We start from the raw sequence: 18961 nt of genomic DNA, 5'->3' as shown, positions 1-18961 counted from the left end.
TAAAAATACAAGTTAAGCTATTTTCAAATTAAAAATAATGCCCATTCCTAAATAGTTAAAATAGTTATAGCAAATTTCATATTTCAGAAAATACACTGATATTTATTCAGTGTATTTCAAAACCCGAAATTTAGCAAATAAAAAAATTTTAACAAAATTGTCCTAAAATTAATGAAGATTTTCAATGCATTGCAATATCCCTGACGGTTTGGAAGATATAGCCATTTACAGTAGCTTTCTCTTATATTATTATATCAAATCAAAATACAATCTTTAATTCTTTTTCTTTTGCAATTTTTATTCGACGGATTTGAAAACATAATTGTCCAATTCACAACCCTCGTGTATCTACGTATCGCGTGTATTTTTGTATTAGTTTACACTTGTGTAAAATGTTGTTAGTAAATTCCATTAAAAAGCACGTATAACTTTACGTTTGTTTTTCATATGTTTATTTATTTTGTATTCAATGTCAAACTATCATTCTCGTGTGAATGCCCAATTTTAAAGAAGATAAAACAAAAGAAGAATAATTTCATAAAGTAAACATTTAAAGATAAATAAAATAAAATCATGCTATAATTAATTTAGTTTTTCAATTTAATTGTATTTTAATAAATATTGAAGATGTTTTTTCGTTCTTTTTTACAACATGGCTTTTTACAATACAATTGGCTGTTCACAAGCAGATATCAGAATTCTGTATTTTAATAAACGATGCAGAATACAAAGACCAGTTCTGAATTAGACAAAATTTGTCTAATTTAATTAAAAATTTAATATTAATTATGCATTATTATTATGTATGAATTCAGAGTGAATGTATTTAAATTGTTAAAAATGATGCTATTTTTGAGATCCGTATTTAGGTCGTAAATAAACATGGACTATTAAAAAAATAATTAAAAAAACACTAAATTTTGGTTACATTTGTTACACATCACAGCTGGCCAGATCGTTATTGACGACACTTTCATAGATGTTGTCTTCAGGAAATTTTCAAATTTGTCCTGTATAAAATGCAGTTTAGGACAACTTTAATAACAAAGTAGCATAATTTGCCGTGTTTTGAGTTTAATAGATGATAGAATAAGGAAAATTTCTTGAACTTGTCTTGAATTAAGCATTTTTAAGGATAAGATGGGCCACTGTGTTATAAAATTTCTGTGAACATTGAATCTTTGATATAATTTTGTGAGGAATGGCTGATCCAAAACTTTTCATCTTCAAGAATAAATAAAGGTGTACCTCCTGCAAAATACTCAGTTCGTTTGGCAGAATCTGAAGAAGTAGTTGAACCCAAAACTTATAAATAAGCCGTAAAATCATATGAAAAACGGGAATGGGAATCTGAAATGTAGGAGGAGATGGAACCTCTAAAGAAAAATCACCCATGCGATTTAGGTCAGCCGACGCCAAATGTAAATATAGTTGGTTGTAAATGGCTTAAAAGGGCGCTGATGGAAAAATTCCACCTTTCAAAGCTCGTTTAGTCGCACAAGTCTTTAATCAAAAGTATGGTTGTGATTACGATAAGGTATTTGCCCCTGTGATGCGTCAAGCCACATTTAGTATTCTTTTATCAATTGCTAGTGTTAGAAGAATTCATGTGGAACATTTGGATGTAAAGTGTCCTTTTTTTAAACGGATACCTACAAGAAACAATTTACATGAAATAACAACCGGTTTTTATTGAAGGCGATGGAAGTCTAGTATGTCAACTAAAACGTTCAATATATGGACTTAAGCAAGCAGCTAACGTATAGAATAAAGTCTTGAATGATGTTCTCGTTGCCTGTAAATTTCAGCAAAGCAGATTTATGTTTATATAGGATAGTCATCAATGGGGAAGATATTTACATCTTAATATATGTTGATGACTTAGTCGTAGCTTCTATAAACAAAAATTTAATAAAACATGTTCTTGAACTACTCAACAGCAAATTTGAAGTCAATAGTTTAGGTGAAATATCATATTAACTACGGCTTGAATTAATAAAATCAAAAGATCACCAATTTAAAATACGCTAAAAGCAGTATATTGAGAATATGTTAGCAGTTTGGTTTACAAGATGCAAAATCATCAAAACACCCACTTGAACCTTCTTAAGGAAAAACTAATTCCGAACTTCTTTTATTTCAATACTCATCCTGATATTTGTGCTAGTGAGGCTATCCTATCCAATTGGGGATATATTTTCTTGCTAAATAATAGTGCAGTTAGTAGGGCTTACAACAAACAAACAACAGTATCGTTATCACAACGGAAGCAGAGTTTATTGCATTGTTCGAAACTACCAAGAAAACTATTTGAATTAGAAATATTTTAAATGATTTAAATTGCAAACAATCAAATCCTACTGTTATTTTTGTAGACAACAGAAGCTGTTTAAATCGTGTTAAGGAAGAAAAACTGGGCAACAGATCAAAACATATCGATATAAAATTTCACTTCCTTAAAGATTATATCGATTAGAAAATCATTGAATGCAAGTACTGTCCTTCAGAAGAAATGATATGATATGTTAACAAAACCTTTATAAAATTCAAAACTGGAAAACTTAAGATGCAAAGCCAATAAAGACATTCGCAATTGAGGAGGAGTGTTAAAATATACTACATAATTGTTTTTTCCACTTGCTCATTTTTAAATAACACTTGTTTATTATTTTTGTAGTATGTTCTAGAAAGAAAATTTTTTCTGACTTTGTAAATTCTTAATAGTTTTTCATTCGATAATAAAATACTTTTTTTGTGTTATAAAACAAACAATTTGAATTCACAATTGAAGGGCTTATTGCAGTAACTCGATATGCCACATAAATAAAATTTTGAGTAAATCGACATTAAAGTTTAAAAAAATTCTCAAAAAAATGTTTTTTTTTTAATTTGTACTTTAAACACGCCTAACAATCATATAAGGTCGATAACTATTGTAAGCTAATAGATGGATATCATAAATAAAGTGGAAACCACTGTTTTAGCAAAAAATTGTAGCATATCAAGTTATTGCCTAACCATATTTGAACATTCTTTATTTTCAAAAAACAAGTTCTAGTACATTTTCAAAGTGGCTTATCATGTTCTTGCTACAAAAAAATTTATAAATTTTATTTTCAATATGAAATTTACTTACTTTTTTATATGAGAATAAATTTGGCTAAATATACTTAGCTAAATTATTATGCAGTAAATGGCAGGTCCTGTGGTATGATTGTATTTAAAATAGAATGACAAAACACATTATTTTGGGTTTTACACTGAATATTCAGATTAAAATTTGAGATAATATTGCGTTTATTCAGCATAGTTGATTTTCTGCTTCTTGATCATAATTTTAAACATCTGAACGAATTTCGATGCATGTTGTGTCAGAAGTCTTGCGCGGATTTTAGAAATTTCAAGTCCATTGTTCAAAAGAGGTTTCGATATGCACTTTATATATCAGGCGTTATAATATTATGCTTTTTGTATATGCTGCTGATTGTGATATGTTTTACAAAGATTATAGGATGTGCTGCAATGTCTTTGCTAATTTAGTATGATAAATATGACTTTATATTATGCACATAGTTTGAACATTATATAAGATTTTTCCACGAAATTAAAGTAAATTTATAAGCAAAATTTATTGATGTTTTGCAATCGAAAATTTTCCAATCAGCGAGAACTCGGTAAGCAACATAATTATATATAAAATTATTTTTATGCAGTAACATGGTAAGCCACTTTAATTTCAAAAAATGATATCTCCCGAGATTTTGAGCAAAAACTTTTTCTCTTCGTATAATGATACTTGTCTTAACTTGTTCTATCACAGTAATATAAAAAAAAATCAATTCCGCTTTTATCTCCATCATTATAAAGGACTTTCTTAAAAAGTGTAAAAAATATATGTGGCATATCGAGTTTATGAAATACAATTTTTTTCAAATTGTTTAAATGGAAAAAGAGGCATGACCATTATATTTACCATAATACGCTAAAAATCTTTTTAAGGAACTAGCAACTCAAAAAGCACATAAAATCGAATTGTGATGATTGGTGGCATATCGAGTTACTGCAATAAGCCCTTCAATTCTTAATAATGATTCAGTTGTGTTTTAAAGTTGGGAAGAAAAATGCATAAAGTAGATTGGCACGGTAATTATTAATTTATAAAAGATTATTTTATATAGAATCACAAAAAACTAGAAAACAAGGATTAACATTGATATTAATTATTAATATATGTACCGCCCTTAGAAATTAAAATAAACTAATACCCCATTTACACATACACGAAATCTAGTAAATTTAATTTAAAATCTTTTTCCAAATCTAGTCCGTTTACACTTACTATTCTTGACATTTAAGAAGATTTAATTTTTTCTAATATTTCTTGAAAAAGTGTGTGATATGAAAAATAAGAAGGAAAAATGGGATACATATTTATCAAAATTCCATTTAAAATAAAAAAATAGATATTTAAATATAACATTACCTTTTATTTTAGATTAACTTTTCATTCATGTTTTTCAATTTATAAAAATTTTGTCGACATTTTAATTTTTTTGTTTGTTTTGTTTTCCTCTTTTTTCTTGTGTAGTGTCGAATTTTTTAGTATTATTTAGGAAAAAACAGAGTTGCATCACTAAAAACTATTAGATTTTGAGTAGATTTTAACGAAATCTAGTTATGAAGTAGATTTTGTTTTGTATGGAAAATCTAGTTAAAATCAAGTAGATTTGTCTCGAAATCTCATAAGTACTAGATTTCGTGTATGTGTAAATGGGGTATAAAATTAGTTTGTTATTTCTATTCTATTCTATTAGTTTTCTATTTCTATAAAATTTTTATTTCACTAAACGATTGATTTGTATATCGTCACTTGAAACGTAAACGGCCCTAACTAACCAAAAATTCAAACTCAATTTTATTGTAGATTATAATGTATTGCATCAAAACATATGTCCACACAAAAAATTGGATTCCTCCGACCAAAATTAGCGATTTCATTGACAAAAAACAAAAGGCCCTATCTACAAAAACATTTAAATATTAAAGGTAAAAAGTACAATTTATCCATTTTTATATACGCCATTGTCAACTATCATAATAACTGATAGGTTTCATTATTAAACAATTTATTTATTTACTACAAATAAATCGCGATGATAGAAACAAACTTTCCAATTTCAATAGTTTTTTGCTTCTCCTGTAAAATGTTAGATAGGGACGTTTGCGTTTTAGGTGACGATATCCACCTTCAGTTTAGACCTGAGACTGAAAATAACGGGTCCACTTTGTTTTTATAAGGATAATTGCTGTGATCACCATTTAAAATTGTGTTTTTGCAGTTTATCACTGAGAGTAACCTTTATGTTAAATTTTTTTGATAAGTGATAGAGAGAAATCGAAAAGAAAAATAAAATAAATCGCTACAATTGATTTTTAAAAGCAAAACAATAAATCGCAAATGTAAATACACGATTAGAACACATATACACACAAAATATCTACAGAAATCATAGCAAACAACAACAATTTACTCTCCTACTCTCATATAAGCAAGAGAAAAAAAGGAATACAAAAACCAAGTACTCAGCCACTAAACCATATTATTTTATAACTGTTATTCTGAGTGATTTATTTAAAAAAAAACAAAAATAAATCACAATTCAATCACTTTGCTTATGTGGCCGAGTTATTTTCAGTCTAAACTTTAGACATTTCGTGTAACACATGGAGTTATCGCTTTCAGGTCTTAAAAAGAATATATTCTGTGACTATGGCTAGTTATATTTGTCTATCAATCTATCTGCTTTGACCCGATAGTAGCCACAAATTGGACAAGATTAATGATATATGGCAAAAACGGTAAAACGGGTACGATATGTATCTCGAAATCTTGATATCACTCGAACACTCTTATAAATTTATTATAATAATAAATTTGTTCTGTTTTTGTGGACCATTGAATAATGAAAAAGTTCCATCTTTTAAATTCTCATTTACTCATGTACACTGACAAACTAAATTATTGGCTTAGTAAGCACATTAAACTTCACGATAGATTTAATGACATTATGACATAGATTTTTAATAAAGTGACATTTTTACTAGATAGAGTGATAGATTCTCCACAAAATTCACTTCGTTGCATTACAAAATGTTTATCATATTTTTTTTATTAAACAATGGAGATTCATAAAATAACCCAATTTTCCTGAACAAAATTATTGGCACATTTACCAACTATCCTAAAAATATATGGTCCTAAACTTTTTTTGATGAAATCGCCATTATTTCTACTTCCTAAAATGAACAGTTATCACGTGTCAAAGTGAAATGGTCAGTGTTCCCAAAATTTTCATAGAATTAACTTATTTTTCTAAAAATTTCTGAAAACAAAGAGAATCCGCAGAATCCCAAAGGAAAATTATTCTTTTTTTTTTGCATAAACAAGGCATAGATGTTTAAGAAATGCTAGATTGTACTAGATATGATAAATAGATTTCATTCAGAGAAAACATTTAACTGGCCATAGATATTTAAACAGCCAAATAGTCCAAAAAGTAAGAGTAGCAGAAGAGCAAATGTCTATCATTCAGATTGCTGAAGAGATTAAGAAGAGTTTAGAATCGATGTTTCTGTAATAACGGTTCGGAGGGCAGTGCAAATAGTTTTATTTACATGACGATAACAACTGAAATCATGCGTCTCATATTGCGCTTCCATCGAATCTTTCTCATGTTACAATACATCCGACACAATCGTCAGATACAAATCCGATAGAAGATTTGTGGGAATACACATTGTTTCAAACAATCACTTTTCAGTGCGAAATTAAGACCGACAAAATAATGAGACTCTTTAAAGTCTAAGATGGAGCATAGGCATAAATAGGTATATTAGAACAAATTTAAGAGGAAATTAACCCTTTGGTGGTTATTAACCCATTGTCTACAATTAAGATGACTTCTATAACATAACTTTTTTCATTTTGGAAGGACTTATCGGACTCGCGAAATTTTTTTAGAACTAATTTCCAGCGTGAGGGATTTTGCTTCCAAGCAGCGGTTGCTACTGCCGAAATAATAAATCAGTTTTAATACAAAATTTGTTTTTTCCTTCCTACTGCAATTTTCCATTTTGTTGCTAAGAAATTACGAAAATTCGGACCTTTACAGTAATTCCTTTTAAACAACATGGATAACAGGATGACAAAAACACATGTCTGATAAGGACACCATCCTTTGCGTAGTCAAATCAATCAAATTTGAAAATTTTTATAAGGTAGCACCCTAGAAAATATTAAATTACTCAAAACGAGCAAAAATGCGCAATTTCTGCTTAAAGTGAAACTAATTCACAACATTTCAGGTTTTTCATATCTTCTTATTTCACAGTGCCTGTGTTCTGTAATTCTCGCATCGAGAAATTTCTCGCATAAAACAGTGAAGTTGAAGAAAAAACACTGTGAATTGAAACAAAATATCATTTTTCACATACAAGTTTTTTGACGTCGGATATTGGAAATTTGTGAGTAAAAATGTTTCTGTAAGAAAATTTTGTGAGAAGTTTCTCAAATAAACTGTCAAAAAAACTCACATTTTAAAACTGTGCGGAAAGTAAAATTTGATGAAAAAAAAGTTTAATTTAAACATGTATTGTAAGAAATAAAGAAAAGATAATGTTGTTTTTATAAAAAATTAAGATTAAAATTAATATTATTAACTAATTTTTAGAAAATAGGAATCATTCTAATATAAAGAAGCTAAAGCTGGAAAAGTAGGTGGGCATAAACCTAGAATTTACCAGGGGACAATTTTGTGGGATAATTTTTTAAATATTTTTAATTCATTTTCAATATTTTTGTTTATTTAATCTTTGTTTATAAATTAGTTTGGCAATTTTTGTTTTTATGTTTTTGACAGGTTTTTTATTGGAAATTTCCAATAAAACGTAATTCATGTTGCCTCTTTTCAGTTACAGAAACAATTTTTACTCACAAATCGAGAAGCGATGGAATTTTTTGTTTTATGTCTGCTCGATGCGAAAGCTTTTCGACCTATGTGCACAGGTTCGAATGATTTTAAAGCCAGTTCCCTTAGCCTAAATTGGCTGAAATTTGGCAGTCATAAGTACATCTGATGACAATACAAATTCGAGGTTATGTTCGAAAAAATTGTTTATGGTTTTAAATTAATCTCTGTATCACAAAAACTAAAAAAACAAAATTGGAACTACTTTTCGAAAAATTTTTAAAGCAGTTATAAAACTAGTTCTTCTAGTCCGAATGGACTGAAATTTGGCATGCATGGGTTTACCAAATGACAATACAATATAATGTTCGGATATTCGAAATTAACTCCGAAATTCGAACTAATGTTCGAAAATTTTTAAAATCTATTAAATTAAACTTAAAATCATGGGTTTTACAAAAAATTATTTTAGTTTGTTTTGAGGCGAGTTTCTACTATATTCCAATTTCGAATCTAAAAAGTTTTGAAATAATTTTATGGTCATAAACACTTATTTTTTTTCTGTACCATTGAATAATGGTAATGAAAAATTCTTTTTAAATAATAACTAATTAAATCGTTCCATTAAAGAGCATTAGACAAAATAAAAAAAATAATTGTAATTTTTTTTCAATTTAATGCTAAAGAAATCGTCAATTAATTAGTCGGTATAATTAACTACTTCCATGTATGAAATTATAAAGGATACCTCTGTAAGTTATCAACCGAGAGTACAGTTTTGAAATTAATAAAACAACTCTGATAAGTTTCAAATAATTTACGTATTTAATTTTTAAAATTTTAAATGATAATACATACGTGTTTTGGTAAATTATACCGAAGATTAACAAAATGCGAGACTGAATTAAAATAGTAAAGGGCTATTTTTTAAGTCAATTTGGTGAAAAAAACTACTCGTACCGAAAGCAATTTCGTTTTATTTTTCCGTCATAAAATAAAAATTATTTGAGGAGTTTTTTTCTGTCAGAAAATAAAACTCACTTTCAATAATAATGCCTTCCGAAGAAATTAAAAAAGCTTGTGTTCAGTCATAACAGAAAATTACCATTTGCCGTTTTTGATTCAGATGTTTTCAACGTCAGTTCAAATCAACTATTTAATGGACTTGGTCAGATAAACTCAATAAAATAAGAGACTGAAAATATATATAAAAACATTGTTTGATTTTTTGATGGGGAAAACAAAACTCCCCAAATGAGTTTTATTTTCTGATGGAAAAAATAAAACTCCTCAAATAATAGTATAATAGTATAGGTCTACGTTGACTCCAACATAGAGATTTTTTTGGGTTAAAAATTTCAGAATAACAGTTATTTACAGTCCCTGATAAATATTGATCAATTTGGATCACGATTAGGGGTTCTTAGCAGAAAAATTTTGCGGGACAACCGGGAATATTTTTTTGTAAATCTAGAGAAAGTTTTGTCAGGAAATTTCGAGAATTCCATTTGATTTCTTCATAAATTTGTTAAAATTATATATTTGATAATTTAAGGAAACATCTTGCATAAATTCCATTTTTTTACTGGTAATGATTTAACTTAATTGAAAACACTATTCAAAAATTATAATTATAAAAATAACGATATCAGTAACGAATGCTATAACCATTAAAGTTAAATAAAATTTATATAGCAAACTTTCAATATAACAGACAAAAGACTTAATAACTTTCAAGCAGTGTGACCAGGTCTCAAAAAATGTTGCGGCTAAATCCCATTCAAAATAATGCTAGAAAAAATGCTAAATTGATTTAAAAATGCCAAAAAAAATGCTAAAATTTTTTAAGTGTTTTTATGAACAATTCATATTAATTTGTAACTGAAATTCATTGTAATTTATAACAAGTAAGAAAGTATATTCTGCAGTGGTTGACCATATGAGTATAAAATTTGATTAATTTTTCGTAATAAAGCATTTATGTTGAATTGAACCTTGTTTCCCATATATTTAAACTAACTTTCTGAGAAAGGCTTTATACATTTGTATATGTATGGGGGCTAGGTAAAATAAAGGACGGACTTTAACCATTTTTAAAAGGTTTTGTCATTGGATCAAAAAGCATACGTGCATATTGTTTTGAAAATTTCAACCTCTACCAGTGCCTCGTTTCTGTATTTTTCTCGAATCGAGAAAAAAATAAAAATATGATGGTCTTTCAGTTTTTAACAGGGTTATTCAGTTTATTTTCAAAATGTTCGCATTAAAATTTAACAACAAATATTTCAATTTCTTGTGTTCGCCCTGTTTTATACGGGATGATCACAAACTTTCCGACAATTTTTCTCGATGTGAAAAATACAGAAACGGGGTACAGACGGTCAGACTTACATGGCTTAATCGATTCAGAAAATGATTCTTAACCGATTAGTATACTCAAAAGTTCCGTGGTATTAAGATAAACAGAAATGCTAAAAATTATTTCAAAATTTTTGTAAATTTAGCAATATGTAATGTATGAAATGAATTGAGAGATATATTCAAATCCGTAAGTTTGTAATTCTGGAATAAATTGTCAATAATATTTTCGAAATTTATGTATTTTTTTAATTAACAAGAACTCCTGAAGGATGATAAAAATTAAAACCTCGTTATTTCGTATAGGAAAAAATAAAATTTGTTAATTAACCGTCATATATAGCCTTTTCCAAAATTATATGTTTCATTCCATGAGCAAACAAATAGTATTAGGTTGTAAAATAGCGTACTGAACGTATTTGTAAAAATATATGAAATCTCTTGAATTATTTCTATCACCTCGAATTTAAAAAAGCATTGGGTTCCAGAAAAATATTTTAGAATACAACATTTTAAAGTATTCACTTGTATTGGCGTAATTTTAAGTTATTTATCTTCATGAATCTTTTTGCATTATTTTGAATTGCAGTGTAAATTATTACATTTCTCATATTTCTTGTTGCTTGTGTTTGGGTAGACATTTAATTCTGATTTTTTCCGGTTAAACCTATTTCCAATATAAATCTTTTTTGCAAAAATTTGTCTTTTTTTGTTTATATACTAAAATTGCAAAAAAAAGCTAAAAATGCTAAAAATATTTTATAAAAATGCTAAATAAAATGCCAAATGCTAAATTAAAATTTTACAGCTAAATCAAAATAAAAAATGCTAAATCTAGCTGCAAAAATGCCAAAATGGTCACACTGCTTTCAAGATAATGTTATCAAATATACATATTACAATTAGAGCAGGTTTTACAGCTCTTGCAAAAAGAAGAAACTACACATAAGTTTTTAAAATAGTATGAAATTTGTAAAACTTAAGTAAGCTTTATAACTCGGCTCTTACCTCCGGAGATTAAGATAATGGGACTGTTGTCAACCATATATGTGGGAAATATCTTCTCGAGACCAAATTGTAATTCAAAAAGGACTGTCACTACTAGTTCGGGAAATTCCGATAAATTTTGATTTTAAAATGTTAATTTTTTATTTATTTAAAAAGTTAGAAAATAATAATTACAGTGTCAATTCCTTTTTGGAGAATGTTGTTTTATAACTAATCTTACAATTCAAATTGAATTTAAAAATTTTTTAAATTTTGTGAACTTTTTGTGTTAAATTTAGTTTATTTTATCTGACCATAAATAAACATTGATATTTAAGCCCCTTTTTAACCATCAAGAACGGGTTGAATTACAGGATAAGAAAATATTGTTAGAAATTTAAGACCAAAATTCGATGGATTGTCGTTATCTTTAAGTAGATTCAAAACTTTTCCGGCTGGAAATCTTCTCAAAAACTAATTTTGTAAATGATTTAACAATTTAAAATATTTTGGGAAAATAGTCTCAATTCTTCGAATAAATATAAATTAACCCTTTCACGCACAAAACCAAACCGCTGGACTTTTTATGGATATGACTTCACCACACTTTATTTTGATATTTTCCAAATCCCGAATCCCGGGATTTTTTTTCGGGATTAGGATATCCCGAAACCCGGGATTTTTCAAAATAAATCCCGGGATTTATTTCAAAAAACTGTTTTTATTTTCTTTTTTTGAGCCATAATTTTCATTAATTTGAAAATTACGATCTTATTTTATTTTCAACTCATGCAAAACTAAATTCCGCAGAGCTAATTTTATACATATTTGAACCTTTTATTTTTTAAAGTGTTCTGATTCCATACACATAGCACATATAAATTTATTTATTCACTTCGTTTTTATACCCTTCACCACTTTAGTGGGAAGGGTATATTGGGTTTGTGCTGATGTTTGTTACGCACAATAATATTGGTCCTATACCCACCTTAAAGTATACCAATAATTTTCTGAGTCGATTTAGCTATGTCCGTCCGTCTGTCCGTGTAAACCTTGTAATCAAACTACAGCAATTTTGAAGATAATTCAATGAAAGTTTGCATGATCTATTGTACTAGAGACGGCCCCCCCCGGGGGCATGTTACCTTGGCGAGACCTCCGCCTTGGTGTTATTGCATTCCCGGGGTATAAAGAGGTGGCCAATACCTCCAGTCCGACCGGGGCTGAAAAATTGGTTACAGTCTACTGCCTGGCTTAGTCCTTGCATAGATTGCTAGAGGTCAGACCAGAGAACCGCATAATCTGGTACTACGGGTGGCCAGTTGCCCGCAGGACTATGTCCTGGCTGGTCAGTTGGTTGAGGTTCCTTCGGGATCCACGTAGTGGCTGTGGTTTAAACCCAAATTCGCAGGAAGAGTAAGTTGCGGTTAAAAGACTGATGCATGATAATAGTCAATATTTCGGGATAAGTTCGGTGCTGTTGCCGAAAACAACAGATACCCCACAGAGGAGTGACTGTGGGACTAAGCGTTGGAAATGGGTTGGAGTCAATTGTATATGATACGGAATGAATGTAGAGGTATGCGGGCCTCGTCCACCCGTATATCTAAATGAGTGTGTCGTATGTTTTTCTCTTATGAATGTGTTGGATAAATGAGAAGTGTGCTGGGTTGAATGATGATGGATGAAAGGTATCATATACAAGTGATACCGATTAATTTTCCTTCCTTGTCCAGATATGTTCAGAGTATACTCTGTTCATATCAGAATTACCACAGCGTGTCACTGTGAGTAAGAACAATGTCTACGGCTTATTGATGGATCGTGCTTCGGTCCACCGGTTACGTCTCTAGGTGCTGTTGCCGAATCAACAGAGCCATAGTAGTGTGGTTGGGCGACTTTATGTCGGGGTAGATTGAGCTTGCTCATGATACCTGTCTTTCCCCAACGTGACTACTTTGGCAAGAGATTAGATAGCTCGAGTACTCCAGCAAAGTACTTGCGCATGGACCGGTCATAGCCAATGTGCAAAAATTGCCACCTGAGTTCTTCATTGAAGAAAAAGGGGCGATGGTAGACCGTTCTCAAGTCTACCCTGTGGATGAAAAAGACCACCGTGGGATAAGGCCGACACGGCAGGTGCTCACGTTAAAACTCTCGACAGTCTGTACTAGAGACGGATCCTATTGAAAATGGGTAGCATCGGTGCAATATTTGACCTAGCCCCCATACAACTGAACCCCCCGAATAGGGCTTTTAAGTTCATAATTATGTTCAATATACTCGTATCTCGACAAAAAGCTGCAAAGCCAAGTTCTATACTAGCCTTCATGACCCTGATATATTTTTTGATGATACGGCCTCATTTGACCCTAGCTCCTATACAAAGCCCCCTTCAAAATATGACTTAAATGTACACAATTTTATTCAACAAAAAATAGCTAAAGTATATCTGAGGCAAGGTACAATTCAACTTAGATGTTTTATTATGCACAATAAATCACATTTTATTTTTATAACTGGTGTAGGGTATTATATGGTAGGCTTCGCCCAACTATAACTTCTTACTTGTTAACACATCGAAATGTTGGTCGTAGACCGACCCAAAAAGTATACACATTCTGTGTCTGTAAGCTGAAAACACGAGTTAGAAGACTCATTCTATTTGGGCTGCAAATTTGGACCAAAATTGACACAAGAAAACCTAATTGGCCCTCCTCTGAAAATCACATTGATGCTGTTATTAATATCAATACATTACAATATTTTGATGGTGGGTATTTAATTTCGGCACAGTCGAATACAAACTTTATTTTTCAATACTAGAGGATTTTACATTTCTAACTTTCTACAAATCTGAGTGATACCGGTAAAGGTAAATTACCTTGTTCTGAATGCACATAAAATTTTAAATTAATACCTACTACGAATATAATAATATGTTCCAAAACTAATATGTATTTTGTGTAAAATTCCAAATATTTTTCAAAGAATAGGTTCTAAATTGATGTTCGAATAATCGAATTGGTATCTGTTATAATTATTAGTTCACATGGAACAGTATGAGGTTTTAAAAAGTGCTTATGACTAATTTCGGAACTTGATATTTATTTTTATTTAGGAAGTAAGTATGTATTTAAAAAGTTTCAGAAATTATGCAATTCTGAAAGTTTTTATTTAAAAATTGTAATTAATTGGATTGTTTTAATTTAAATATATCTTCTGTCTGCTAAATTTCCACAAAATTAAACAATTTTCTTTACAAATATGATGATTTAAAGATTTTCATATATAAAATAATTAAATTCAAGTAATCCCGAAATCCCGTAAAATCCCGAAATCCCGGGATTTCAATTTTCAAAATCCCGAATCCCGGGATTTGTAAAAGCCAGTCCCGTTTGGCATCCCTAATGTATATCGATCATTTTTGATGAAAAATGGAAAAAGTGTTTTTGAAGGATATCCTTTTTAGCATGTAGTGTCATCAAATTCTAAAAAATAACATGTTACGCTATAAATCGTAAACGTGTCCCGTATACTTGAAAGAGTTAATACATAAACGTTAAAATATTTTCATAATTATATAAAATGTTGAACTAAATATTCAATTCCCTGTGGGTGATAAAGAAAAGCCGATACCAGATTCGGTTTCGGCAACTAAAAATAATGAAATTTAGTTAAATTGGGTTTAAAAGTTTTTGCAAACCTTCATTTAGTTGGCCTTGTTATTTAGACATGTCTATATTGATAAACGTTATTTATATCTTCCGATGGTATATAATTTTGTTATCATGCTCTTAAAATTAGCTTTTAAATTTTAAGATAAACCATGTTCGTGATAATCCCAGATTTTGACTCATATAGGCTAGGTAATTGGTAATAAAGAAATTTAAATTAAAAGACAAAAACGTTAAAGTATTTATAAATAATTGAACCTTGACAACCACAGTTCTATATTCAAAAATTTATGAATATGAATTTTCAATAATTTTAAGGTATTTATTTTTAATATTTTGCAAAATTGAGAGATATTACCTTCGTTTGAGTATGTATTTTCCGAGATGTCTTTTTCAAAATTTTCCAAGGAAATTTTTTCAGAAGAAAAAATTTTCTCACGTTTTGGTACAGATAGTCTATTTAAATTTTCCAATGCTGACGAAGGGTTCGAATGCTTTCTAGTAAAATTTTTAATTGTTTCAGCAAATGAAGCGGCAGTATCAATACTCGATTTAATGTCCATATTTTTATCCCCGATATTTTCTTCATATTTTATATTATTATATGATTCTTCCTTCTCCTCTATATTTTTATCCCCGATTTTTTCTTCATGTTTTATATTATTATATGATTCTTCCTCCGGATTCTTTGTTAAAATCTTGCCAAAATTATTTAATGACTTTTCTTTGTTTTTTAAAATTTGTGTATCTAATAAAATTTGAGGCATATGTGTTGTTGCGAATTCAGTCATTGACTTATTTTCATATTGTTTATTTAAATTTTCCAATGTTGGTGAAGAGTTCGAATGTTTACTAGTTGAACTCTGAATTGTTTCAGTAAATAAGGCAGCAGGAAAATGAATACTTGATTTAATATCTGTATTTTTATCCGCAATTTTTTCTTCAAATTTTATATTTTTATATAACTCTCCCTCTGGTGTCGGTGTTGAAATGTTTAATTTATTTATTAGTTTTTCTTTGCCTTCGGAAATGTATGTATCCAGTAAAATTTGAGGCATATATGTTGTTGTAAATTCAGAATATATTTCAGTCTTAAACTCATTTGAATCAATCAGCATACCTTGGACGAAAATATTATTACGATCTGAAAAAATTCATTAAATACATTTTGAATTTATATTAAATTAAACGATAAAGTTAAATTGCTTAATGTGCGTTATTTTTGTAACTTAGGTGTACAATTTTACAAAATGTTTATTATTGAGAAAATATATTCAATATATTGAATAAATATATGTATAAATACATATATATATATATGTTTTGTTTATATTCAAATAAATTTTTTGCAAAAAATAATCGACTAAGCAGTAATATAAAAATTTTAAGTAGAATGAATTTTACATTAGCGTGTCATTGGACGGATGTTGTTCATTTTTGACAACTTTGAACTACATCTAATTTTATCTTTAGAAGCTGTAAAAATCCGATATTTGTATGTCAAAAATTAACCACATTCTTTCAATGAAACGCTTATGTAAATTTCATTGGTTTTTCATCAAAGTTTGAAATATTTCGAATTTGAAATATTTCGAATATGATGATATTTCAAATATGATGTTTTCTACATCTCTTTGCCCATTTTTAACTGTTTTTCATTTGTAAGGATATGTTTGGTTTATAAAAGCGAAAAATATGCAATCGCATTCTTAGATATTATTAAGATATATATATATATTAAGATATATATATCAAAATTTGAAATATTTCGAATTTGAAATATTTCGAATATGATGATATTTCGAATATGATGTTTTCTACATCTCTTTCCCCATTTTCAACTGTTTTTCATTTGTAAGGATATGTTTGGTTTATAAAAGCGAAAAATATGCAATCGCATTCTTAGATATTATTAAGATATATATATATATATATATATATATATATATATATATATATATATATATATATATATATATATATATATATATATATATATATATATATATACACTATCGGACAAAATAAAGTGCAATTGAAAAGTTTTTTAATAGTGAAAGCTATCATTTGTATGTATGTATGTATGTATGTATGTATGTATGTATGTATGTATGTATGTATGTATGTATGTATGTATGTATGTATGTATGTATGTATGTATGTATGTATGTATGTATGTATGTATGTATGTATGTATGTATGTATGTATGTATGTATGTATGTATGTATGTATGTATGTATGTATGTATGTATGTATGTATGTATGTATGTATGTATGTATGTATGTATGTATGTATGTATGTATGTATGTATGTATGTATGTATGTATGTATGTATGTATGTATGTATGTATGTATGTATGTATGTATGTATGTATGTATGTATGTATGTATGTATGTGTGTATGTATGTATGTATGTATGTATGTATGTATGTATGTATGTATGTGTGTATGTATGTATGTATGTATGTATGTATGTATGTATATATGAATGTATGTATATATGAATGTATGTATGTACACTATCGGACAAAATAAAGTGCAAAAGTACTCATGCTATATTCTTGAGCGAAAAATCGGTTAAATGATTATTGAATATGGAATTTTTTTTCAAAATCATTTAGTTTATATACAATGCTACAAAAATAACAATAAAACTAAATTATTGTACTTAAAATTTTTCTGTATAACATCTAAAATTAAAATAAATTCACTTTTTTGTCGGACAAAATAAAGTGTAAATTTTATATATCATTATTTAAATTTCTTGTATATCAAATCTATTATCTATTTTAGTTCTGATTTTAATATATGTATCTACTTAAGCCATTTTGCTAATTTTGTTCTCCATCCTTCCCCTTGCTTTCCCCATATGATAATTTTCAAAAGAAATCCGTTTTTGGTCACTATTTCATCGTAATTTTTTGATCAATTGTGGTCCAAAATTAATCTATTGGATTTAGGGCGGTGCTCTGAGCAACTTATTTAAATTTTTCAGTGATTTTTCCTACAGTAATGTTATTTTTTAACTTTATCAAGTGCTTAAGCTTATTATCTTGCCGAAATAAAAAGTTGCCCAAGTCCATTTCGAAGGCACTGATCTTAAGATTTGACTGTAATATGCTCACATAGCGTTCATTGGAGCTTTTTGAATAAATTTCACCTAGGTTCCCCACACCTAACGTTAAAAATTGGACACATACGAAGAGTCAACTGACCCTTACCTTCAATCTTTCACCAACATATTTAAAAGCATGAACATTTTTTTCGATTTTAATATTTAATTTCGTATTTTTTAGCTCAAATTTGCGTAGTTGGTCAGATGAGTCCCAATTTCTACCGAAAATTTTAAAATGTCGACAATGAGTGTGATTTAAGCCCTTCAATATACAAAATTTTAAAAACAATACCCCAAGTTTTAAACATTATGGTGGAGGGTTATCGGTATCGTTACATTATTCAACTTTAAAAGCGGGAATCTTAGTGAAAATGGAGTAAGCAATAACAAATGAGCAATTCACGAGCGTATTTAATAAAAATTTTGAAATAAATGCCGTAAAAATGGGTTTTGAATGGCAGACACACTACTAAAGTTAAAAACAATATTGTAAGAAAAAAAAACACTGAAAATTTTGAATGACCTACTCAGAGCATCGCCCTTAATCTAATAGATCAATATTTGACCACAATTGATCAAAAAATTCCGCTGAAATAGCGAACAAAAACGGATTTCTTTTGAAAATAATAGTATGGGGCAAAGCAAGGGAAAGTGAAAGCGATTGCGAATAATAATGGTAAAAAAATACAAAAATGGCTTGAGTAGATCCAGATATTCAAGTCAGAACTAAAATAGATAAAAAATTTTGATATACATAAAATTAAAATAATGATATATATAAAATTTACACTTTATTTTGTCCGACAAAAAAGTGAATTTACTTTAATTTTAAATGTTATACAGAAAAATTTTAG

At 28.6% G+C, this 18961-nt stretch overlaps 1 protein-coding gene across 1 annotated transcript in view; it reads right to left on the bottom strand.

Moving 5' to 3' along the window:
* The window catches only part of LOC119607299 (probable basic-leucine zipper transcription factor S), a 30323-nt gene that overhangs the window by 2002 nt on the left and 9360 nt on the right, over positions 1-18961 (bottom strand). Inside the window, exon 2 of the mRNA XM_037961172.1 lies at positions 15348-16133. Within this exon, the coding sequence (XP_037817100.1) occupies positions 15348-16107 (760 nt within the window). The 5' untranslated portion in view covers positions 16108-16133. The remainder of the gene's footprint in view (positions 1-15347; positions 16134-18961) is intronic.

This window comes from Lucilia sericata, unplaced genomic scaffold, assembly GCF_015586225.1.
Source record: "Lucilia sericata isolate MDLA Ls3-8-SP2 unplaced genomic scaffold, ASM1558622v1 Contig000685F_arrow, whole genome shotgun sequence".
NCBI lineage: Eukaryota > Metazoa > Arthropoda > Insecta > Diptera > Calliphoridae > Lucilia > Lucilia sericata.
This window is presented reverse-complemented; position numbering and strand designations above follow the sequence as displayed.